This window comes from Berghia stephanieae, chromosome 1 (assembly GCF_034508935.2).
Source record: "Berghia stephanieae isolate SIO BIC M18660-M18661 chromosome 1, UCSD_Bste_1.3, whole genome shotgun sequence".
NCBI classification, from domain to species: Eukaryota; Metazoa; Mollusca; class Gastropoda; order Nudibranchia; family Aeolidiidae; genus Berghia; species Berghia stephanieae.
The window spans coordinates 78,902,793-78,930,401 of NC_088360.1; the positions used below are offsets into that span (position 1 = coordinate 78,902,793).

The 27,609-nt window shown below is 35.4% G+C and overlaps 1 protein-coding gene across 9 annotated transcripts; it reads right to left on the reverse strand.

Annotated features, from left to right (window-relative positions):
* Positions 1-211: 211 nt before the first annotated feature.
* On the reverse strand, positions 212-27,339 carry LOC144958194 (uncharacterized). 9 transcript variants are annotated; one of them, XR_013642383.1, is made up of 6 exons: positions 27,164-27,338; positions 25,927-26,438; positions 18,416-18,584; positions 8,441-8,789; positions 4,530-4,878; positions 212-952 (listed from the first exon to the last, which is right to left on the reverse strand). XR_013642383.1 is itself a non-coding variant. In XM_078890045.1 (5 exons), exons 2-5 carry the CDS (start codon positions 26,259-26,261, stop codon positions 4,874-4,876), a joined length of 858 nt encoding a protein of 285 aa, XP_078746171.1. In that variant the 5' UTR covers positions 26,262-26,438; positions 27,164-27,338; the 3' UTR covers positions 3,322-4,873. The 9 variants fall into 9 exon arrangements, 8 of the variants coding, with proteins under 8 accessions (XP_078746171.1, XP_078746153.1, XP_078746143.1 ...); XM_078890045.1 differs by lacking the exon at positions 212-952 and having other exon boundaries at positions 3,322-4,878; XM_078890027.1 differs by lacking the exons at positions 212-952; positions 4,530-4,878 and having other exon boundaries at positions 7,615-8,789; positions 27,313-27,339.
* Positions 27,340-27,609: the final 270 nt, after the last annotated feature.

Genomic DNA, 27,609 nt, shown 5'->3' on the forward strand with positions numbered 1-27,609 from the left:
ACATCCTGCTTGACCTTTGGTAAATAGTATTTTAAACATTGTTTAATTCACAAGTTCCCGTACAACACTCCAAGATGTGGACTTACAGTAAAATGGCTGATACTCAATTAGCAAATCTTACTAACAACTCGACAGGGATATATTAAGCTATGATGACAAACCGACAAAATAAAAGTTCTGTAAGGGGAGAACTTTTGATGACTATCATTAATGATATTGCCTAAATCCCCCCGTATTATCTGATTGGACTTGGTCAGAGGACTCATCATACTGCAGATTTGACTTGGTTCATCACAGCAAATATGTCTGTTATATAGTTTTATGTGGGCAATGCCGATGTTTTTTCTCTAAAAAACAATTGATTGAAAGTGGAATTGAATTTAGAACTCATAACGTAATATATAACAATATTAAAGGAAGAGTTTGAAATTTCCAGTAGAAAAACAAAGCTGTAAATAGAAATGAATAAATTGTGGTAGGTTTTATACATGGAAAGTTCTGGATAAACGAAACGAATATACAGAAGAACCACAGATGGAGCATAACACATTACAAACATTGTACAAATCACCATCAGCATTCGAACCACTTTCAATTCCTTACTAGATATTGTATTCGATTCTGTATCCTTACTGCTGTTCACTTGCCCGATTCTTTTCTCTATTTTCCACTCCACGTTTCGACGCAATGACTTTGCAGTGACTATGGCACAAAACATGACTACAAATATCGATAGCGTGGGTAAGAAAATGTCATTGATGTAGTAACTCATGGCCTGAACTTTGTCTCTGTTAGTAGCAAAGTCGGCCATGATGCGTGTTTCGTTGTGGTTGGTGTCAAACTTCCAGGCCAGTTTGTGAACTAACAACACTGGGATATAGGCTGATGGAAATATTGTAAAAATGAAGACTAAACACACCTTGATTCGCCTTGGTGTTATTATTTCTTTAACCTACAATAAAAGAGAGGAAAAGAATTTTCATAATGGATTGAAATATGGATTGCAGTTTATTTGGAAAAAAATTGTATGTGTTAAAATAATTCTAATTCAACAACAAAAATCTGAAAATAGACTGGCAAAGCAGGAAGAAAGATACGCAAATAAAAAGTTATCTTCAAAATTAATGGTTGTCTTAAAAATTAAGGAAGGCTGATTTTTTAAATGTTGATGGGTGTGTGTGTGTGTGTGGGGGGGGGGGGTCTTATATTATTATCTTTCTGCTTTTATTTGAATGTATCATTCGCTCGTTTTTGGATTAAAAAAAAATCTTGTACTGGTCAGTGCCTGCTCCCAAAATGTTCACTTCAGTTAAGCAGCTGGAAATACATAGACACTATTTAATATTTCATTTAGATAAATTTCCGACTGTATTATGATTTTGATAACGTGATTTAAAAACCAACCTGTTTTAAATGAAAAAAAACTCTATCTACGTAATCAACATATTAAGAAAATAGCAATTTGTAGCTATGTAAACATTGATAGCAGGAAATTTTGTCAATTTGAACAATTTCAGCATACATAGAATTCATGCTTCATTTACCAGACTTGTTTGCAAAAGATAATAATAATAATAATAATAATAATAATAATAATAATAATAATAATAATAATAATAATAATAATAATAATGATAATAATAATAATAATAATAATAATAATAATAATAATAATAATAATAATAATAATAATAATAATAATAATAATAATAATAATAATAATAATAATAATGCTGAAAACTAATATAGCGCTATAACTCCGAGACACCAGACTCTAAGCGCTTCAATTACAAATTACTTTGGCTGAAACATACTCATTCACACACACAAGCATACACACACACACACACACCCACACACACAACACACACAATAGAAACCAGACAGACCTATCTTGCTTCTCATACCATCTACTAAAGACGAAACATATGTTTTAAGCGAACGTTTAAAAATAGACAAAGATTCTTTTTCATGCTCTGTGGTAAGGCGTTCCAAACAGAGGGTCGGTCCGAAAGGATAAAAGGATCTCATTCCAGCATTTTTCCGTATTCGAGGGACAACTAGTTTGGTGGAATCACTGTCCGAACGTAAGGGGCGGGGTTTTGAATATCTTTCAATTAGATCCGAAATGTAGGAAGGGGCAGTACCTTCAAGACAACGATACACAAAAACAGAAGCTTTGAATTTAATCCTTTTCTCAACAGACAGCCAATGCAGGTCATGAAGCAGAGGTCTGGCAGAATCGCGCCTACGCTTCATGAATACTAGTCTGGCAGCGCTGTTTTGGACAATCTGAAGACGTCTCAGATTACATTGTGAAACGCCAAACAACAGAGCATTGCAATAATCCAATTTCGATAGTACGAGGGACACAACCAGGTGTTTGGTCACATCCTCAGATATGACCCGTCTAATGGAAGCAATCTTTCTTAGTTGGAAAAAGAGAGATCTAACCAAATTATTAACCTGATGCTCCATCGACAGTCCAGAGTCTAAGAATGTGCCAAGGTTTTTCACTTTATCAACAATTTGAATGGAGGCATCCCCCCAGCTTCAAATCTGTTTCACTTTTCAACTTCCTGTTCCCATCATACAGCACCTCTGTCTTATCATCATTCAGTTTCAGTCTGTTCTCATTCATCCATTTCTTAACACTTTGGATACAATTATTACTATCGGCTGATACTTCTTGTAAATTTCTCGTATTGGAAACGCAGTTCAATCATCAGCGTATTAGTGGTAAGACAGACCGAAACTTCTGATGATTTTAAACAGAGGTCCAACGTACAACGTCCAACTGGATAAGACTTTTGGGAAATTTCAAAGTGGGCACATTGTAAGATTTCTCATGGACCTCTTCTGTTCTTCTCGTCTTTTTTTTTCTTTAGTGTACAAGGATTTATCAAATAGGAATTGTCCCGATTGTGAAAGAATCATTCGATTTCCATGAAATTTTCAGGGAGAGGTTATCTGTTTCTCATAAGATAACATTTAAAGATTTGGAACTCTCTGATATGAACTTTATTTTACATCACTGTGGACCAAAGCACACAAACCAGAAATTCAGCGTTGTCAAAAGGAGCTGATTCTTTAACACGAGACAATTGTAAAAAAATAAATGTGCAAAATTTCATGAGAATCATAATCAAGGCAATTTATATTTTCCTCAATCCTAGTTTAAAGGCTCTTTACTCACATTCTCCCTGTAAAAATTCGCGTAATAACCATCGTTCATTTTTTTCTTTTTATTTTAGCGGCATCTAAACGTCTATCAATAGGTTTCTAGTGAAAATACATTTTACTATTTCAATGCCTGAAAAGTTTTATTGAAAGCTTTGACAATATATATAGACGTATATAACTATATGAATAAAATATATTTAAAAAAAAATAAACTAAATGATTTCATATATCTAGACGTCTATAGGCTGTCTGTGATAACCTTATGTGAGAGGATAAAATAACCATATATATTTATGTGATGCGCAATCAAAAGAATTATCTATAATTTTGTCCAATTGATCTATAATATTTGTTTCCAGATTCGTTTGTATTGGATGTCTAAGATGGTGATTTATTTCTACTTTTATATATCCAATTTTGAATTTATGCATACAAAATAAAAAAAACCTATTTACTCTCTGCACATGTTGCCATTTTTGGCTCAACTGGTTGAAAATAAAAATTTTTAAACTGAAGTGCATTGTTTAATTTAATTTATTTCCTTGAATTATAACCGTTTAATTTAATCCTTTCACAATGAATCATAAATTCTCCCATTATACATCTGGTTTTGAATAGAGATCAAGCTGTTTTCACCAAGCGAGCAGTAACAGCAGTGCGACTAGTGTTTCACTTTATAAATAGGATATCATTGGATGTCGGGCTAGATTGAATTCAAACATGACATGTAAAGAGACAAAAACATCCTGCTTGACCTTTGGTAAATAGTATTTTAAACATTGTTTAATTCACAAGTTCCCGTACAACACTCCAAGATGTGGACTTATCAGTAAAATGGCTGATACTCAATTAGCAAATCTTACTAACAACTCGACAGGGATATATTAAGCTATGATGACAAACCGACAAAATAAAAGTTCTGTAAGGGGAGAACTGTTTGATGACTATCATTAATGATATTGCCTAAATCCCCCCGTATTATCTGATTGGACTTGGTCAGAGGACTCATCATACTGCAGATTTGACTTGGTTCATCACAGCAAATATGTCTGTTATATAGTTTTATGTGGGCAATGCCGATGTTTTTTCTCTAAAAAACAATTGATTGAAAGTGGAATTGAATTTAGAACTCATAACGTAATATATAACAATATTAAAGGAAGAGTTTGAAATTTCCAGTAGAAAAACAAAGCTGTAAATAGAAATGAATAAATTGTGGTAGGTTTTATACATGGAAAGTTCTGGATAAACGAAACGAATATACAGAAGAACCACAGATGGAGCATAACACATTACAAACATTGTACAAATCACCATCAGCATTCGAACCACTTTCAATTCCTTACTAGATATTGTATTCGATTCTGTATCCTTACTGCTGTTCACTTGCCCGATTCTTTTCTCTATTTTCCACTCCACGTTTCGACGCAATGACTTTGCAGTGACTATGGCACAAAACATGACTACAAATATCGATAGCGTGGGTAAGAAAATGTCATTGATGTAGTAACTCATGGCCTGAACTTTGTCTCTGTTAGTAGCAAAGTCGGCCATGATGCGTGTTTCGTTGTGGTTGGTGTCAAACTTCCAGGCCAGTTTGTGAACTAACAACACTGGGATATAGGCTGATGGAAATATTGTAAAAATGAAGACTAAACACACCTTGATTCGCCTTGGTGTTATTATTTCTTTAACCTACAATAAAAGAGAGGAAAAGAATTTTCATAATGGATTGAAATATGGATTGCAGTTTATTTGGAAAAAAATTGTATGTGTTAAAATAATTCTAATTCAACAACAAAAATCTGAAAATAGACTGGCAAAGCAGGAAGAAAGATACGCAAATAAAAAGTTATCTTCAAAATTAATGGTTGTCTTAAAAATTAAGGAAGGCTGATTTTTTAAATGTTGATGGGTTGTGTGTGTGTGTGTGTGGGGGGGGGGGTCTTATATTATTATCTTTCTGCTTTTATTTGAATGTATCATTCGCTCGTTTTTGGATTAAAAAAAAATCTTGTACTGGTCAGTGCCTGCTCCCAAAATGTTCACTTCAGTTAAGCAGCTGGAAATACATAGACACTATTTAATATTTCATTTAGATAAATTTCCGACTGTATTATGATTTTGATAACGTGATTTAAAAACCAACCTGTTTTAAATGAAAAAAAAACTCTATCTACGTAATCAACATATTAAGAAAATAGCAATTTGTAGCTATGTAAACATTGATAGCAGGAAATTTTGTCAATTTGAACAATTTCAGCATACATAGAATTCATGCTTCATTTACCAGACTTGTTTGCAAAAGATAATAATAATAATAATAATAATAATAATAATAATAATAATAATAATAATAATAATAATAATAATGATAATAATAATAATAATATTAATAATAATAATAATAATAATAATAATAATAATAATAATACTAATAATAATAATAATAATAATGCTGAAAACTAATATAGCGCTATAACTCCGAGACACCAGACTCTAAGCGCTTCAATTACAAATTACTTTGGCTGAAACATACTCATTCACACACACAAGCATACACACACACACACACACCCACACACACAACACACACAATAGAAACCAGACAGACCTATCTTGCTTCTCATACCATCTACTAAAGACGAAACATATGTTTTAAGCGAACGTTTAAAAATAGACAAAGATTCTTTTTCATGCTCTGTGGTAAGGCGTTCCAAACAGAGGGTCGGTCCGAAAGGATAAAAGGATCTCATTCCAGCATTTTTCCGTATTCGAGGGACAACTAGTTTGGTGGAATCACTGTCCGAACGTAAGGGGCGGGGTTTTGAATATCTTTCAATTAGATCCGAAATGTAGGAAGGGGCAGTACCTTCAAGACAACGATACACAAAAACAGAAGCTTTGAATTTAATCCTTTTCTCAACAGACAGCCAATGCAGGTCATGAAGCAGAGGTCTGGCAGAATCGCGCCTACGCTTCATGAATACTAGTCTGGCAGCGCTGTTTTGGACAATCTGAAGACGTCTCAGATTACATTGTGAAACGCCAAACAACAGAGCATTGCAATAATCCAATTTCGATAGTACGAGGGACACAACCAGGTGTTTGGTCACATCCTCAGATATGACCCGTCTAATGGAAGCAATCTTTCTTAGTTGGAAAAAGAGAGATCTAACCAAATTATTAACCTGATGCTCCATCGACAGTCCAGAGTCTAAGAATGTGCCAAGGTTTTTCACTTTATCAACAATTTGAATGGAGGCATCCCCCCAGCTTCAAATCTGTTTCACTTTTCAACTTCCTGTTCCCATCATACAGCACCTCTGTCTTATCATCATTCAGTTTCAGTCTGTTCTCATTCATCCATTTCTTAACACTTTGGATACAATTATTACTATCGGCTGATACTTCTTGTAAATTTCTCGTATTGGAAACGCAGTTCAATCATCAGCGTATTAGTGGTAAGACAGACCGAAACTTCTGATGATTTTAAACAGAGGTCCAACGTACAACGTCCAACTGGATAAGACTTTTGGGAAATTTCAAAGTGGGCACATTGTAAGATTTCTCATGGACCTCTTCTGTTCTTCTCGTCTTTTTTTTTCTTTAGTGTACAAGGATTTATCAAATAGGAATTTTCCCGATTGTGAAAGAATCATTCGATTTCCATGAAATTTTCAGGGAGAGGTTATCTGTTTCTCATAAGATAACATTTAAAGATTTGGAACTCTCTGATATGAACTTTATTTTACATCACTGTGGACCAAAGCACACAAACCAGAAATTCAGCTTTGTCAAAAGGAGCTGATTCTTTAACACGAGACAATTGTAAAAAAATAAATGTGCAAAATTTCATGAGAATCATAATCAAGGCAATTTATATTTTCCTCAATCCTAGTTTAAAGGCTCTTTACTCACATTCTCCCTGTAAAAATTCGCGTAATAACCATCGTTCATTTTTTTCATTTTATTTTAGCGGCATCTAAACGTCTATCAATAGGTTTCTAGTGAAAATACATTTCTACTATTTCAATGCCTGAAAAGTTTTATTGAAAGCTTTGACAATATATATAGACGTATATAACTATATGAATAAAATATATTTAAAAAAAAATAAACTAAATGATTTCATATATCTAGACGTCTATAGGCTGTCTGTGATAACCTTATGTGAGAGGATAAAATAACCATATATATTTATGTGATGCGCAATCAAAAGAATTATCTATAATTTTGTCCAATTGATCTATAATATTTGTTTCCAGATTCGTTTGTATTGGATGTCTAAGATGGTGATTTATTTCTACTTTTATATATCCAATTTTGAATTTATGCATACAAAATAAAAAAAAAACCTATTTACTCTCTGCACATGTTGCCATTTTTGGCTCAACTGGTTGAAAATAAAAAATTTTAAACTGAAGTGCATTGTTTAATTTAATTTATTTCCTTGAATTATAACCGTTTAATTTAATCCTTTCACAATGAATCATAAATTCTCCCATTATACATCTGGTTTTGAATAGAGATCAAGCTGTTTTCACCAAGCGAGCAGTAACAGCAGTGCGACTAGTGTTTCACTTTATAAATAGGATATCATTGGATGTCGGGCTAGATTGAATTCAAACATGACATGTAAAGAGACAAAAACATCCTGCTTGACCTTTGGTAAATAGTATTTTAAACATTGTTTAATTCACAAGTTCCCGTACAACACTCCAAGATGTGGACTTATCAGTAAAATGGCTGATACTCAATTAGCAAATCTTACTAACAACTCGACAGGGATATATTAAGCTATGATAACAAACCGACAAAATAAAAGTTCTGTAAGGGGAGAACTTTTTGATGACTATCATTAATGATATTGCCTAAATCCCCCCGTATTATCTGATTGTACTTGGTCAGAGGACTCATCATACTGCAGATTTGACTTGGTTCATCACAGCAAATATGTCTGTTATATAGTTTTATGTGGGCAATGCCGATGTTTTTTCTCTAAAAAACAATTGATTGAAAGTGGAATTGAATTTAGAACTCATAACGTAATATATAACAATATTAAAGGAAGAGTTTGAAATTTCCAGTAGAAAAACAAAGCTGTAAATAGAAATGAATAAATTGTGGTAGGTTTTATACATGGAAAGTTCTGGATAAACGAAACGAATATACAGAAGAACCACAGATGGAGCATAACACATTACAAACATTGTACAAATCACCATCAGCATTCGAACCACTTTCAATTCCTTACTAGATATTGTATTCGATTCTGTATCCTTACTGCTGTTCACTTGCCCGATTCTTTTCTCTATTTTCCACTCCACGTTTCGACGCAATGACTTTGCAGTGACTATGGCACAAAACATGACTACAAATATCGATAGCGTGGGTAAGAAAATGTCATTGATGTAGTAACTCATGGCCTGAACTTTGTCTCTGTTAGTAGCAAAGTCGGCCATGATGCGTGTTTCGTTGTGGTTGGTGTCAAACTTCCAGGCCAGTTTGTGAACTAACAACACTGGGATATAGGCTGATGGAAATATTGTAAAAATGAAGACTAAACACACCTTGATTCGCCTTGGTGTTATTATTTCTTTAACCTACAATAAAAGAGAGGAAAAGAATTTTCATAATGGATTGAAATATGGATTGCAGTTTATTTGGAAAAAAATTGTATGTGTTAAAATAATTCTAATTCAACAACAAAAATCTGAAAATAGACTGGCAAAGCAGGAAGAAAGATACGCAAATAAAAAGTTATCTTCAAAATTAATGGTTGTCTTAAAAATTAAGGAAGGCTGATTTTTTAAATGTTGATGGGTGTGTGTGTGTGTGTGTGTGGGGGGGGGGGGGGGTCTTATATTATTATCTTTCTGCTTTTATTTGAATGTATCATTCGCTCGTTTTTGGATTTAAAAAAAATCTTGTACTGGTCAGTGCCTGCTCCCAAAATGTTCACTTCAGTTAAGCAGCTGGAAATACATAGACACTATTTAATATTTCATTTAGATAAATTTCCGACTGTATTATGATTTTGATAACGTGATTTAAAAACCAACCTGTTTTAAATGAAAAAAAAACTCTATCTACGTAATCAACATATTAAGAAAATAGCAATTTGTAGCTATGTAAACATTGATAGCAGGAAATTTTGTCAATTTGAACAATTTCAGCATACATAGAATTCATGCTTCATTTACCAGACTTGTTTGCAAAAGATAATAATAAATAATAATAATAATAATAATAATAATAATAATAATAATAATAATAATAATAATAATAATATAATAATAATAATAATAATAATAATAATAATAATAATAATAATAATAATAATAATAATAATAATAATAATAATAATAATAATAATAATGCTGAAAACTAATATAGCGCTATAACTCCGAGACACCAGACTCTAAGCGCTTCAATTACAAATTACTTTGGCTGAAACATACTCATTCACACACACAAGCATACACACACACACACACACCCACACACACAACACACACAATAGAAACCAGACAGACCTATCTTGCTTCTCATACCATCTACTAAAGACGAAACATATGTTTTAAGCGAACGTTTAAAAATAGACAAAGATTCTTTTTCATGCTCTGTGGTAAGGCGTTCCAAACAGAGGGTCGGTCCGAAAGGATAAAAGGATCTCATTCCAGCATTTTTCCGTATTCGAGGGACAACTAGTTTGGTGGAATCACTGTCCGAACGTAAGGGGCGGGGTTTTGAATATCTTTCAATTAGATCCGAAATGTAGGAAGGGGCAGTACCTTCAAGACAACGATACACAAAAACAGAAGCTTTGAATTTAATCCTTTTCTCAACAGACAGCCAATGCAGGTCATGAAGCAGAGGTCTGGCAGAATCGCGCCTACGCTTCATGAATACTAGTCTGGCAGCGCTGTTTTGGACAATCTGAAGACGTCTCAGATTACATTGTGAAACGCCAAACAACAGAGCATTGCAATAATCCAATTTCGATAGTACGAGGGACACAACCAGGTGTTTGGTCACATCCTCAGATATGACCCGTCTAATGGAAGCAATCTTTCTTAGTTGGAAAAAGAGAGATCTAACCAAATTATTAACCTGATGCTCCATCGACAGTCCAGAGTCTAAGAATGTGCCAAGGTTTTTCACTTTATCAACAATTTGAATGGAGGCATCCCCCCAGCTTCAAATCTGTTTCACTTTTCAACTTCCTGTTCCCATCATACAGCACCTCTGTCTTATCATCATTCAGTTTCAGTCTGTTCTCATTCATCCATTTCTTAACACTTTGGATACAATTATTACTATCGGCTGATACTTCTTGTAAATTTCTCGTATTGGAAACGCAGTTCAATCATCAGCGTATTAGTGGTAAGACAGACCGAAACTTCTGATGATTTTAAACAGAGGTCCAACGTACAGAACAAAAAGAACGGGTCCAAGTACTGAACCCTGGGGAACCCCACAATCAAGAATGATTTCCTCAGATCTATATTCATCCATCGTAATAATCTGTTTACGATTAAACAAATATGACCTAAACCAATCAAGCGCTGCACGAGACACGCCATAAGTAATTTCAAGACGTTTGAGGAGAAGATTGTGATCAATAGTATCAAAACCATTGTCCATAACAAAGAGGAGATCATTAACAACCCTAACAAGTGCGGTTTCCGTCGAATGATGTTGCCTATAAGCCGACTGAATTTTTTCTTCAAGACAATTATTTTTAAGATGAGACAGTTATTGTTTCAAAACAAGCTTTTCTAAGATTTTAGAGAGAAAAGAAAGATTGGAGACAGGGCGATCGTTTTTTAAGTTCATTTACTTCCGTTATGGATGACTTTTGATTAAACAGAAGCAACCCACAAGAGGGCTGTTTCAGTGCTGGCACTTTTTTTTTGTAAAATCGAGCCCTTGTTTTCTAAAGAGAGGTTTAACAAAAGCGGTTCGGTAATCTTTAGGGAAAATTCCTTGTCCCATAGAGTAATTGATTATATTCATGATAGATGGTACAATAGAATCTATTGACTGCTTCAGTAAACAGGTCGACATCGGGTCTAACAGACAACTCCTATTTTCAGACTCACCGATTAGTTTCGTGATTTTTTCATCTGCGACTTCTTTAAAATTCGTGAAATCATTTCCATGAAATGTTTTTTTCATTTTGCATTTCTGAAAATTAAAGGTGTTTCCATAGATGTTCGTATTTTACTTATATTATTGTCAAAAAAGAAGTCCGAAAATTTCTCAGCCATATCTTTTTCACAGGCTTATATTCTGCCGTTGTTTTTAAAAACACAGTGTACACAATGTTAACCAAATGTGCTTTATTAAAACGGCAGTATTGATAGTTGTGCTTTTGTTTCGTTGCCTAAACTGTCGTTTGCCAACCTGAACTTGACACTTTGTTGAATTTTATTTTGTAGAATTATGCTTTTGTTCGTCGTGATAATTTCTTGAGTTTAGATGTATGGTATAATAAAATTTGTTTTTGGACGAGAAGACCGGTTTTCCTCCATTTCTCCTCAGCCCACCTTTTTTCTCTTTTGGCTGTCTTCATCTCTCGAGAGAACCTGGGTTTTACTTTTCTTTCTTTCACAGTCCGTTTTTTAAATAGGGCGTGGGCATCAAGCGCTTTGGTCACAGCAGAATTTACTTTGCTGACATTTACGTCACTGAGTTCAGTCATTTGTGCCGATAGATCGCGTCTACAATCCTCTACATATATTTGTTTATGTTCCTGGAAATAATTTCAACTTTTGACTTCGATGGTTTTACTATAGAAGACGGAATTTCAAATTTCGTAAAGTAATGTTCCGATATACACTTGTCTACCGTTTTTACAGGGGAGACAAATGCAAGGTATTTACTTGTTATAACCAGGGGGGTGGGGTGGGGGTGGGGGGGGGGGGGGGTGGGGGGGTGGGGGGGTGGGGGGGGGGGTCTTCAACGTGTTGAGTCATATCGTGTTCTTTAAGTAACGCTTTAATGGCTTTTGATCCCGGATTATCGTACTCAAAATGAATATTGAAGACTCCCAATATATTAATTCATCTCTTTTCAATGACGATGGATGTTAATATGTCTTGGAACTCATTAATAGATCCATTAACAGTGTATTATTCTATATGATACCGCTCGGCTAACACCAACAGTTAATCCTTCTCTAAACGCAACAAGGACGGTGGCCCCAACACACCAGGCGATTGAAGTCCCAGTGGTCCTTGTACTTTGCTTCCTTCATTTCTCAAAATGCGAAAATAAGGTCGACTTGGGGCGGTGCGTTATGACCTCTGAATTAGGATAGGAGCTACCAGGGTCTTTACCAGTGAGAGGAAACATCGGGTCATTAGAAGCTGTGGTCAACTTAAAAATAAAAACAACAAAAACTTGGTCTTTGATATAGCGCAATGTCCACTAAACGTGCTCAATGCCCTTTACAAGGGATATTGCCATTTTTTGTCGGACAGAGAAAAAGCTGTTAACGGCCAGGATTTCATTTTACACATGAGTACGGATAGAGAATGTGAGTAAAGGATTCAACTATACGCCGCTCGGGACTCGAACCAGGGACTTTCCGATCAGAAGGCCAGTGTCATACCACTAGACCACATCGCCGTACAATAAAATGTTGTCTGTGTAAACAGAAGTTATGTTATGCACAAGAAATAAAAGTGGAAATGGCTTGATGGAACATAAAAGTGTGAATATAAATGATTGTCCAATTCAGCCCTCGACTGGCGTAAGAAATCTCTGGGTATTCCTGGAACATGATTTTTAATATGAAAATGCAATTAGACAGCCAATGGAAAACTCTTACAAAAAATCTTAAGAGAATATCCACCATTAGAGATTTCCTTACTAAAGATGCAACAATGAAACTCGTCACAATTCTTGTTTTGTCTCGTCTAGACTATTGCAATGGTCTTTCATCTCACATAAGCCATGATAAAATATTGCGCCTGCAGGTCATACAGAATAGTGCAGCTAAATTAGTGACAAGACAAAAGAGAATGCATGGCATATTCCCTGCCTATTCTATATGAGCTGCAGTGGCTGCCTGTCAAGGTAAAAAAAAAATATTTAAAAGATTGCTCTGTTTTGTTTTAAAAGCCTAAATGATGAAGCGCCTGACTACATTCACAGCATGTTAGAAATAAATGTACCAAATAGCAATTTACGATCCTTGACTGACAAAACGAAGCTTACTCTTAAAAATAATTATCATTATAAATTTTATGGTGACCGTTCCTTTACCATACTGGGACCCTTGTGTGATATGACATGGGCAGAAGGATACGAGAAGCAAATTCTATTGATATAGTTTTAAATAATTGTTAAAGCACTACCTTTTCACCGTTACATTTTCATGAGATTGATAGGACATTACATTCACTGCTGTTATTGATATCATTGTGGTATACCCTATATATAAACATTTTGTGTACGGTATTTATTTGTAACGTGCATTGAGCATCACACAGTGATGAAAATACGCGATATAAATAAATGCCAAGTATTATTATTATTATTATTATTATTATTATTATTATTATTATTATTATTATTATTATTATTATTATTATTATTATTATTATTATTATTATTATTATTGTTGTTATGAAACGCAACTTGCGAGTATTAAAGTAAAGAGATATTTATTCGAAACCTTATAAATTATTTCCTTCAACTGTTCACTTACATTGCAAACAAATAATGAATTCAATGTGGCTATCATATCGATTCCACGGTAGAGAAGCATATGAAGAATCCAGCATTACTATATCAATTATAAGTGAGTCCAAAGCCATTGAAAAATCATTCATGAGAAATTTGAATTTAACAACTCACTCAACCTAGAGAGAGATAGATAGATATATAGATAGATATATAGATAGAGAGATAGGTAGATAGATAGAGATAGAAAGAGAGAGAGAGAGAGAGAGAGAGAGAGTAAGAAAGATAGATAGATAGATAGATAGATAGATAGATAGATAGATAGATAGATAGAGAGAGAGAGAGAAAAAAGAGAGAGAGAGAGAGAGAGAGAGAGAGAGAGAGAGAGAGAGAGAGAGAGAGAGAGAGGGAGAGGACGGACAAGAAAGAAAGGACAAGAGGGGGAGGGGTAATTAAACAATTTTGATAAATTTTACTAGATACCTTTGTTAAAAGTTTCATTTGAATGTTCACATCATTAAAGCGGTGTCATCAAAAAGTAATGGAGATGAAACGCGTGTCTTTGGAATACATCGGTATTTTGAGTTTATGCATCAGTGGGTTTTGATAGTTATACAAACTTATATACCAGAACATTATCTTCTTTTCTCATTTTGGTCCGCCAGTAATGATCATCCGGGAGTCCAAATTTATAAATCTTTGAAGACATTCCTTTTTTAATGTCATGCAATTAAAAAAAAGGAGACAGTGATTGGCCCCAAGGAACCGTATCCTTTCGAGTTGACCTCCATCTCGTAATTGTATCTCCTTTCATAGACAGGGAGACTCAAGTACAAGCAAGGGTCTCCAGAATTCCAATCGGTGTGTAGTTAGGGCTATGTCATGCCATGGCTGGCCCCCACTTTCTAGAAGTTATTGATAGCGTGTATTGAAATACAGAACTTAACGCCACCCTTTTCGACATTGTTTCTACCCCATAGTAAGATGCAGCACCTTGCTACGAACACTCCCCCCCCCCCCAAATACATACAAACAAACAAACAAGAAACAAAACAAACAAACAAAAATAAACCAAAACAAAAACAAAAAAAAAACCCAAAAAACAATAAATGGAAACAACACAGTGCTTGGCGCCCAGAGCATTTCATGCCGGCTGTCTCAAAAGACTGCCTTGTTGGCGTTTCTCAGTCTCTGGACAACACACCTGAGATAGAACAGAATGTCAGGTTGCAGCCCAGCGTAAACTCTAGGTACTAAGGATTGAGGACTTGTCCCCGAAAACGGAATTTATTTTCAGAGATGATCAAATCTGCTTACGTAGTGTTTACGCAGAAAGTGGTCCTCAAAGTAAACTTGAACTTGTATAAAGTAGTGCCCCATAAAAGATGTTGGACGGTTTGACAAAATGGTTGAAGACCGAAAGATGGTAAATGAAGCAGGAATGAGAACATCAAAGAGTAGACCGGCCTGGATCTTAATAGCCTTCCCGAAAAGGCCAAAGACCTTAACGAATGGCGAAAAGTTGTGATGTCTGCATCCCGCATGTCGCCCCCCCCCCCCTCCTCGACGATCAGCTGGTCATGAGCATGAATGAGTGAATGAGTGAGTGAGTAAGTTTTGCCTTGGAAATCACTACGATAAATGCACCAATATCGATATCTTACTTAAATGCATATATCGCAGTTATCGTTCATTTTAATTTCCCTCAGTTTGAAGGAAACTAAGGCCACTACATCTCATGGACCGATTATTGCATTTGAAACCACAACTAACAAGGCCAGTGGTGCTCCTACATTTGTATTTATAATTTTATAATAAATATTTGTTAAATTCCTAAGGAAACCATGAGAATATATGTATATATGTAAAATATACGACAAAACAAAAGAATTGAATTCCTATTTCACAGCTCAGTCACGTGATAAATTCATGAAAAAATGGACGAGGTTGAGTGCTCATTGAAATTAAGATCTGTTTACAGAACGTTATCGAAGTACTGAGCATAGGAAACTTCCGCAAATGTCAGTCAGACACTGATAAAATACATTTTCCCCATTTTAATCACAACATTTTAGCTACTTGAAATATCGATCTAATAAGAAATTGTCCAACTTATCAAACCTCAAGTCCAGTTTTAACCCCGGACCCTTTTAGTCACATGTTTGAAGCTTTTGGAAAAGCTGGTTGACATTCTTATTGATTGGTAATGGAAACAAGGATTGCTGACCCAAATATGCTGACCCAAATATGATTGAATTGATACTTAAAGCACGATATAACTGTCTGGCATAGGAAATTATATTGACATGTCATGATGGACATAAGCTAGCTTGACGATAATACATTATAAAATCAACCTGGAATCCTGGATGTTGTTTTACTATAATTATTTGATCCATTTCAATGCATGCTATTCACTCCGCCAGAGCAAAATATGCTCTTTATATAAGCAGAACAAAAAAGAGAAGACTTACTTCGGAGACCAGGATCAAAAGTCACAAATTCATTATTTAGAGGCAATTGCAATTTTGTGTCATTTTTTGTGCTATAAAGAGGGAACTACGTGACTTGTTTGCATTTGTAACATAGAACAAAACCCAGACTGTTCTGAAACTTGACATTTTCTCTGGTGATTTTAAGATGTCCTATAGATTTCTTAATTTATTATCTATCTGGATGTGTACCTTGTGATCCTGACCTAGTCAGTTGTTGCTCCAATTTTGTCTTGGGTGAGTTCTATTTTGCTTTAACTGCAGCATGAAGAAAGACCTTCTAATCAATGCATTATTATGGAGGAGTGTATCCCAATTTTGTGCCATTCTTCACTGTGTTGGCGATCAAGTGGTCTTAGACAGTTGGCCGCCTTGTGCGAGTCAGATATTTTAAAGTTACAAGTTAAATTAATTGTAAATAAAACTGATAAGATCCCAACCAAAACCAATTGGTGCTTTTGATCCCGCCTCTCTCTCTCTATCTCTCTCTCTCTCTCTCTCTGTCTCTCTCTCTCTCTCTCTCTCTCTCTCTCTCTCTCTCTCTCTCTCTTTCTTTCTTTCTTTCTTTAGGAAAATTAAATGAACTGGCCACAAAATGTTTGCTTTCTGACCTATACTGTAAATGGCCTACTTGTACAATTGGTCTTTTGAAATGATACAATTTAAACTTACTTGACAAGAGCACGTTGGCAATAGAATAAGACGTGGTTTATCTTCACAATTCCTTTTCGCGCATAATAAATAAGCCAATGGGATAATTGTTTGGGGGATGGGCAATAGTACATACCCGCCATTTAATTTTTCAATTTATGATAGATTGATTGCGCCTGACCGTTACAATGACGAGCGGATGGCGTGAAGAGATTTATTTGTATTTTATGTAAATACCGCCTGTCAAAGTAGGATTTAAATGTTGGTCACATCCGTGCTGAGTGACTGACTATCCACAGCCTTGAGACATTCCAGTTCTTACTCTGATGAGCAAGATCCGTGTATCTTAGCCCCAGGGAAGTATTTTGCATGTTACATATGTAAAGATTGGCCAGCATTTGTATAAATAATGATCAGTGGATGACAGTTTTCCTTTTTCCTTTTTTCTTGTTTGTACTTCTGGAATTATCTTTCCCCAATATATACAGTCTTCATTCACCAATCGCACCAGATTAAATTATATACTGCCAAGTAAAGACAAGTACGTGTTTCGTTGTGCATCTCTTATCTCCTGTAGCCGGCCTGCTACACTGGCTCATTAACACATGGTTCATAATTTTGTAAATACAGCTTAAGAATGGTATTATGGGTCGAATCCTTTATCGCTTTATATGGTTTGGGAAAGGCCAATGAAAGCCTTTCTCTTGAAAGTACATCAGAAATTGCTTCAGTCAATCAACTGTTTTCTCAAAATCGGTACCATGCACGTATGTATATAAATAATCTTTTACTATTGTCTTATTATATCAAAACATACTTTATAATGTCATTTTATTAATCATTGTAAAGAGCTTGATTAAGATAATTTACCTACAGGTAAGCCTAAATTGTTTGAAATAAGAATTGGTGTGAAGTAGGGAAATCTTGTTTATTAATAACTTTTTCTTCTTAGATCTAACTTCTACAAGACATTACAGAGAATAGCCTCAATTGGACAATGTGATAGTAGTTGGACAACCATGACTTTAAGTGTGCTTTAACTATTTTCTTCCACAGCCACCAGCAAATGATAAAAGAGCAGTTGTGACTGCAGTAAACCTGACACTTGTAATTATTTAATTCTTTTCAAGTTTAGGCTTTCTGAAATAACCAGTCAACGAAAGTTTCTTTTAAAAAACACAAAAAACAAAACAAAAACAAAACAACCGAGAGAACTTAAAAACAAACAAAAACAAAACAACAACCCTCCCCCTCCCCCCAAATAAATCCAAAAACACAAACCCACTACTTTTAATCGCCTTTTTAAACATTCAAGTGGGAGTAATTGATAACTGATGCTTACGTTCTACAATATTATAAAAATGATTATCATGTCTCTAATTTATACTCACTTTAAAAGGTGCAATGACACAGAGACACCTCTCAATGGATACCATAGCTGTGATGTAGCAGGTCACACGAGAAAAGATGAAGTGTGGCCATCCTGCAGTTACGTACCAAAACGTTAGGGGGTCAAAGAGCAACCCTGGTGGGTCCAACAAAAACAGGCCGTAACAGATGCTATTTTAAAACAACATTGAAAATAATTCATTAACACAAATTATAACATTATATTATATTATATAGTATTACTCTTTGAATTGTAAACCTTCACCTAGTGGAGATCGTTCTAGAAACACTAAACCTGAGCATTTCTTTATGATTTGATATAATTACCAAATTCAAAATTATAATCTCACAGAAACCCCATATTTCCCTCCACAAAGACACACACATACACACACACACACACACACACATATATATATATATATATATATACACACACACAATCATACATACACACACACACACACACACACACACACACAATAAACATTAGACAGATTGGTTGTTTATTAATTTGGATAGATAAAGAAATATAAAAATGTCGCTTCTATCTTTGTTTAAACTTGATGATGAATAAAAAGTATATCACAAGTGAAAGAAAAATTATCACACACGTTCTTAGCAAAATAGATTCTAACCAACAGTTTCAAAGTTATGAGGGGGCGTCCATTTCTCCCCTATCTTCACTTCTTTCCTATATACTGTTCGTCGTCGTCGTCGTAGTAGTCGTTGTCATCATCATCATCATGATATCATTATCATCATCATCATTATTATTATTATCATCATCATCATCATCATCATCATCATCATCATCATCATCATCATCATCATCATAATCATCATCATCATCATCATCATCATCATCATCATCATCATCATCATCATCATCATCATCGTCGTCGTCGTCGTCATCGTTGTCGTCAATGTCGTCGTTGTCATCATCATCATCATGATATCATTATTATCATCATCATTATTATCATCATCATCATCATCATCATCATCATCATCATCATCATCATCATCACAAACAGCAGCAGCTGCAGAATCTTCGTCATAACTTTTACCACGACTACAACCACCACCAGCCCCACACCATCATCACCACCACCACTACTACACTCACCACCACCACCACCACCACATCATCATCATCATCATCATCATCATCATCATCATCATCATCATCACAACTTCCACAAACCACCAGCCACCAATCATCATCACTGCTACCACTATAACCACCACCACCGCCACCACAACTACGATCAGTACCACCACCACATCTTCATCACTATTACCACTACCACCACTCACTACATCATCATCACTACTACCACCACCACAACCACCACCACATCATCATCACTACTACCACCACCACCACCACATCATCATCATCATCATCATCATCATCATCATCATCATCATCATCATCATCATCATCATCATTACTACTACCACTACCACCACCACCACCATCATATCATCATCATTACCACCACTACCTCGACCACCAACCACCAACAACATCACACCGTCATCACTATTACCACTACCACCACCACCATACCATCATCACTACTACCACTAATATCATCAACAACACCACCACATCATCATCACAACTACCACTACTACAACCACCACCACACCAGCATCATCATTACTATAACCACCACCACATCATCACCACTTCATCATTACTCTTAGTACTACGCAACGACCATCACCATATCATCATCGCTACTACAATCACTAAAAACATCATGATCACTGCTATCACTCATAAAATCACCACCACCACCATCATATAAAATCATCATCATCATCATCATCATCATCATCATCATCATCATCATCATCATCATCATCATCATCATCATTAGTCTCATCACCATCATCATCATCATCATCATCATCATCATCATCATCATCATCATCACTACTACCACTATAACCACCACCACCGCCACCACAACTACGATCAGCACCACCACCACATCTTCATCACTATTACCACTACCACCACTCACTACATCATCATCACTACTACCATCACCACCGCCACATCATCATCACTACTACCACCACCACAACCACCACCACATCATCATCACTACTACCACCACCACATCATCATCATCATCATCATCATCATCATCATCATCATCATCATCATCATCACTACTACCATAATCACCACCACCACATCATTATCATCATCATCATCATCATCATCATCATCATCACTGCTACTACTCTACTATTTCTGCGACCACCAACACCACATCATCACCATCACTACCACCACTACAACAAACGCTACCACCACATCATCACTAAATCACAATTTCACATCTGAAATTCAATACTGAAAGGCAAAAACACTATATTATGAGGTACCATTCCTGTAGAATTTAACACTCCTACCTCACGAAATCCAGGGGACGTAACCAAAATGTACATCATAACATACAGAGGGAAAAAACTAGAGTAGATCATCTCTGGTTTCAATGAAACTTTCAATGGCCTAAATATAAAATTGACAGTCGACTGTCGACCATGGACATCATTGTAGTCTGATGAGTCGACTGTCAATATCACGTGATTCAACATGACAAAATTAAGTTCAAATATGAAACGGAACGAAATATTATCTATACCCAATGTGTTGCTAATTTCCTCTTTAGAAATCTTTTGCGTTGAATGTATGAAGACTGGTATCTTATATGCCATCATGTACTAGCGAGCGAGCCGAAGTAGTCGCCGTCCTTACAATGCCCACTTCTAGGCAAGAGCCTAGCTAGTCAGAGACTAGGAAACGTTCATGAAATCCGATTGTTTTAGTCAATTGTACCGCTTAGGCTTAAGACTAGCAAGTCATTTACTAGACTAGTAATAACTAAATATAGTCCGCTTACATGAAATTGGGCCCAGGTGGGGATCTTGTTCATTTGGTTGGGAGCCAACATGTATGGTACGTTTAAATCATACAAGCTTTTAACTGTACTTACATTAGCATTTGCTCCCCCCCCCCCCCTCCCCCCGCCCCCGGAAGATCAAAGTTCAAAACATCGATTCTATCTGATTAAACATTTCTATACACTATTTTTATTCTTCAATGTGATCATAAAGAGCCAGGCGTTGATGTGTTGGTACAAGAATGAACAGAAGCAGCCGCCGACAAAGATACGTATCGTGGTACATATCGACCTTTGCCAACCGCCGATTCCGCCCTTCCATGACAATCCCATTGAAATTCCCCACCTCCAGCAAATGGCTCTCGAGGATAGGGTGCAAAACTATCGCATCTTAAAAGGCAACTTTTCAAGAGAGACGAAAAACTGTTTCAAATTCATAATAATCCTTGGATACCCGTGAAATTTACTAATCTTATGTAAAAAGTGGCGAGAAAAACGATGATGGCATTTTTGAGACGCTAAGATGCTTGCATTTTGAGTTATTAAAGTTACGATAGACGTCTAATTTGAAAGTATTTTTTTGGAATCGTCGTATGTCGAGATATGATATTTTGAGGAGGATAGAAGAGAACTAATGCCCGCTACAAACCTACCAGTATAAATGTCATGTCTAATTGTCATTTATGAATAACATATATTCATACCATTCAGGTAAACAGCAAAACATTTGCTTATTGTGTGTAAATAGTGGTAAACATGGATGACGATGATCTTAGCTATTTATGTTATCCTGTTGTCATCAAAAGGGAAAAAGAAGAGATCAATCGTACAAAAACTACACAGTAAATCAATGTAATAAATACGTTTTAAAAGTATTTTTGTTAATAAGCATTAAATCAAGACGTGTTCGCGTAGACTTTGTTAATTTGGACCTGCTGAGTTCAAATATGTATTTATTTTAAAGATCGGAGTGATATTTTTTTATATTGAATGGTTAGACAGTTTGTTTTCTGGCTAAACAAGATCAAAGGTGGCAAGCCCAAAATTTATTTAACATGCCAAATAATTTGCTGTCTCCTGCCGACATGACATTTATGACGGCCGACTCCCATACACACCTAACGTTTTAACCCGCCGGAGTACCGTTAACGGCCGGTAGAACGTTATGTGTGTAGGGGGCATAAAACGATCATTTCCATTATCACCGTTTAATACACTAATATATTATGAGGTACGATAACTGAAACAAGTTCTAAGAGCCAGAGGATTGATTGCTCCGGAGTTTATACCAGTATTTAAGGGGAGAAACGAACTAGTAACAAAAATAAATTATTTATGTTGCAATTGGACAGGACGCGAGTTGTAAAATTGGATAGTCTGGACTTCTCTTCTTAAAATTACTTTTCCACTTCTTCTAATAGCTTCTACTCTTCCCCTTTTACTTTACTTCCCAATTTTTAAATATTTTTCTACTTCTTTTCTTTTCCTCCTCTTTCTCCTATTCTTATTCTTCTTCTTCTTCTTCTTCTTCTTCTTCTTCTTCTTCTTCTTCTTCTTCTTCTTCTTCTTCTTCTTCTTCTACTCTTTCCCCCTTCTCTTCATTTTCATCTACAGATCCGTGCATGGGTCATAGTGCTCCATAGGTTCAATGATTTTCATAGGGCCGAAAAAAGAGCCTTATAACTGTCGCATGAGATCAGTGTTTTGGAATATCAGAGGAATCTTATCTGGTTCTGATTTATACGATCTGATTTTCCTTCGCTTCCAGATATCCTGACAGCAAGAAACTAAACTACTTTCAGACGACTACATAGTAAGAGGTTGCATAGCCCTATAGCATTGGATTTTGTTAGAATACGGCAATCTTCCACAAAAAGCGTTTTTGCCCTTATGGTTATCTGTCACCAAATTAATAATGTAGAATTTTCAACTGAGATAGAATCTGATTAGTGTGATTTCAATTCCAGACGCTGAGAATGATCACTCTGAATCTTCAAATACCATCCATCTCCATCAACTGCTTATGCTATTTAATGGACAAGACGGCCAACAAGCGTCTGCTATTTAAGTTCTATTTGGAACACAGAGACTTTCAGACTTCAAGTACGGCATTCGGACAGACTCATAAAACATTTATAACCTTATTCTACTGAGGGCTTTAATTCGTGATATCTTTGCGTGCAAACGATCGCAATCTCCAATGATTTCAAGAAGGAATTTCAACACAATTTGGAAATTAAAATTCCTCAAGGACCTTCACAAGTTTGTTGAGCAAAGAAACCTTCCTATTTTTGTATGAACAATTGTGAACAACTTGCCTTTCCTGGTCAAACAAGGACTCATTCTTTTTAAATCATGCAATCAGAAAGAGGGAGGTCCTTATTGGAGTGTCTACTGTCTCCGTTTTTATTTGAGATTTTAAAACAATTGATTCAATCGTGAATGATATAATATAGCTTCTTATGTATTGATAACCTTTTGTGAGCAATTGAAGCAAGCTTAGCATGGACAACATTTAGCGGCAAATTGAACACTAATGAGACGATTTATCAGAATGGGCAATGGTTCTCTGTCATCGACAGTATCAAAGCACCAAGATGATGAGAAATCAGCTGTTGATCATGGCACTGTCTAGATTTGAGTCCCTGTCATTTCATCCGCTGAATATTTAAAATGTGCTGGGATATTAATTACTGCAGAAATTATAGATTAGAAGCTTAATTTAAAAGCTATGAATATAATCAAAGATTTTAGTGCTGATGTTTTGTGCACATATAAAATATTTTTGATAACTTTCTACGGGTTGAGATGAACATTGAAAACCGAGCAACGGGTGCTTATAAAGTGATCCAAAGCGTTGTTTTCAGCCTAAAACAAACAGATAAACAAGCAGTTTTATGTTAAATAGTTTGACACTTATTTGGCAAAGATACTATCCTAACTTTGTAGAAGCAAACAATTTTATGTTAAACAATTTCACATTTATTTGGCACAACGACTAGATATCGTAACTCTTACTTAAGCTATAAATTTGACGGGAAATGTAAAAACTGGTTGTAAGACTATCTTAAGTCAAGTTACGAATGTCTTATTTCCACTGTGTGTAACCGTTTAGTAAAGAAATTTCTTCAAGTTTGAATAGCTCTTCTGCTTTTAATGCCATAGGAATGTCGATTTGACACAAGGTGCGCACAACATATATCTCAGTGCAAAACTATCGTAACTTGACTTACGATAGTTTTGCACCCTACCCGTTATAAAAGTAAACGTTAGAACCCTTTGTTCCCCTTTTGTAGTATCTATTTTACTTCCTGACTTGGGCGCAGAGATAGTCGTTACTGTACACGGCGCTATATCTAAATCATAAGAAACGTAGGTTAGGTATGCTGTGGCACAGCATTACACAAGGCATGTCATTACAGTTCACCTCCATCAACTCATTTATAATTAATTTCATAATATCGATTGAACAGATTTTGGATCTGCTGAAAGATTTTTTTAAAAATTCTTCTATTTTTTTCAAAAACAATCTTTGTAAAAATCTCAAACTTTAAAAATTATTTCAGTCTTCTTGTAAAAATCGTACATCTTAGTCTCGCGTGGGCATAGTTATGTGTTTTTGTAGGCAAGAGAGATACAGGGGCACGTTAGGAAACCGGCCAGATGTTGATTTTAAGTTTAAAAATGTTACCTAACGCATCAATCTCTTAATCCGTTCGAAGGATCCAGATACAGAAAGGTAAATTTAGGTTTAAAATGATAATATATATATGACATTTTTTTTTGGAACTCAAATAAATTAGCATTGTTCCTTAAAAACAATAATAATTCAAATCAAGTCTCAGCTTTTGGATCAATAATTTCATTTCCAGCACTCAATTCACCCCGACATAAAACCGTTTTGAGACGATGGGTCACGAGGAAAGGAAATCTCGCCAAATTTTAGCTATTAATTGTTATGTTTGGAAATCAATCTCAAACTCCTGAAAGATCCATTGTTTTTATCTAATTTCAAACATGTACTATTATCATCATCATCCATCGTGGCTTGTGCTCGTGAGCACGTTGCCGGTCAGCTGTCTCCATGAATCACGATCCTCTGCGGTGCGCATGAAATCTGTGTTGCTTTTTAAGTCACATTTGGCCATTCTTAGGTTATTTAGATAAGTCATTCTTTGTCTTCCTCTAGCTCTCCTTCCTTCGATCATCCCAGATGTTACCAACTTTTCTATTCCGTCTCTTCTCCACACATGTCCCAGAAAGCGTAACTGCCTCTTTCTGATGTTATCGATCAGTATTCTTCACTTTCTCACCTTCTCCAACACTTCCTCGTTCGTACACCTGTCTGTCCATGATACCCTCAACATTCTTCTATACACCCACTATTATACGGATATGAAAAAGAACCAAATTATAAATGGGAAACCAGAACTTGGTCACTAATTTGATGTCTTCGCAATATCTTACATGTATGGCGGTAGGACAACATTATAATTGCGGACTTGAGACATGTGTCGATTTTTGTGAGAAGCAAGAAGTTTGTTAAAAAGTGCTGCAATTCATAAATGGACAATTTATTTATTTACCTGCACCAAACTACGAGGAACACACTGATGAAATCAGCCACGGCAAGACCAAGTAGACTGACGTTCACAACATCGCTGACACCCATCTTGGCAAATACAATGATGTTGATGATGTTGGACGCTGTGCCGAACAGGCTGACGATTGCATTTGCAATTACCAAGACGTATAACTCGAAATAAAATCTTGTCTTGTCGGAGACGAGTGCTTTGCTATTGATGGCAAAGATGTCATTTTTATCAGTTGAAAATTGTCGGTATGAACAGTTATTCGAGAAGTAATCTGTAATTGTTAAACATCGGAAATTAAAAGATATTGTTTCGTTTGAGAGAGTCATGTTTTTATGCTTTATATTTTCCTCTGCACACTGATATAACAAATAAATAGTATCTTCACTGTCTCCGTTTTCTGCCTTTGCAGATAATATCTCTGTCTGAGGCTGGTAAACACGAGTAGTAACAGATTACTGCAGCTTATTATGACTCAGCCTTTTGTAATGGGTTTTGTCCAAAGTCTGAAGGAATGATCTCGTCAAATAAAATCATACTTATTACGTACCTACGTGCTTATATTTACAAGCCCGATAAAGGAAACTTTGATGATTATCTTACTCGCAACGTGGGTTGTTGCAGTTGAAATATTGGATCTTTCTTAAGATCCTAAACTCATTATTGTGATTGTTACAACTGACAACAAACCCATAGGTCAAAGGGAGTAAATGGGCCGAATCTATCTACAGGTCTGGCAACCAAATGCAATTATGGGCCTGATTTAATATTATTGTAATGGACAATATTTTGCGTCGGTTTGAGAATATTTCCATTTCAACAATGATACATGCAGATCAGTACACGTCGGGCTGAATGTATTGAAAGTTTCGAGGTTTAATCGACACTTTTAATATTTAGTGTTAATTTTTCACATTCAATAGCGTATTCAATGCCTCAAAAACCACCCTCAATCATCATTGTTTTGACTGATATTTCATCTGACTACAACAATTAAGTATATCGGACTAGTAAATAATTTCACAAAGGCAGTTTCAAGTGCTAGAGGGGTTTCTTCAAAATAAAATCTCAATTAAAAATAATATAGGGATTTTCTTTGATTTTGCAAACGCTTGTTTATAATGAAAAAAATACTGCATTTCAAAATATAACAGTGAAAATAATCTGTAACAAATGCGTGGCGACACAAGCGGCTTTCTACTTTTTCAGAGATTGCTTGTGTGAGGCAAACCTTTACTTAATTTAATCTGTAAATGGTCAGTGATACGTTTTATGGACCTATCTCTCGGGAAAAAGGCAATTTTGATCTTGAAAAAACATTGTATCTGAATTCCCTTTGCTTTCCTCGTATTGCTTCACATAAAAAGATGTTCTCATCACATTTTCATTTAGTTATGTTCTGAAGGTGCTGTATAACATTTTAAAGGAAGTTGCTGCTGGCAATATTATAGATATATTCTGTTTCATTGATGTAAATTGTGTCATTAAGTATAGATTTATCTCTTCATTTAGGTCTTGGAGTTCGATTTTGAAACCGTAATTGAACAATTATTGGTCTTTTACTAGCATTCTAATACTCTTGTGTAATTTTCTTAAAAATCGTATTCGTTCTTCTATATTTACTTAAATAACAATTCTTAGATAACAGTCTCCTTAGAGAGCAAGATTCTACTGTAT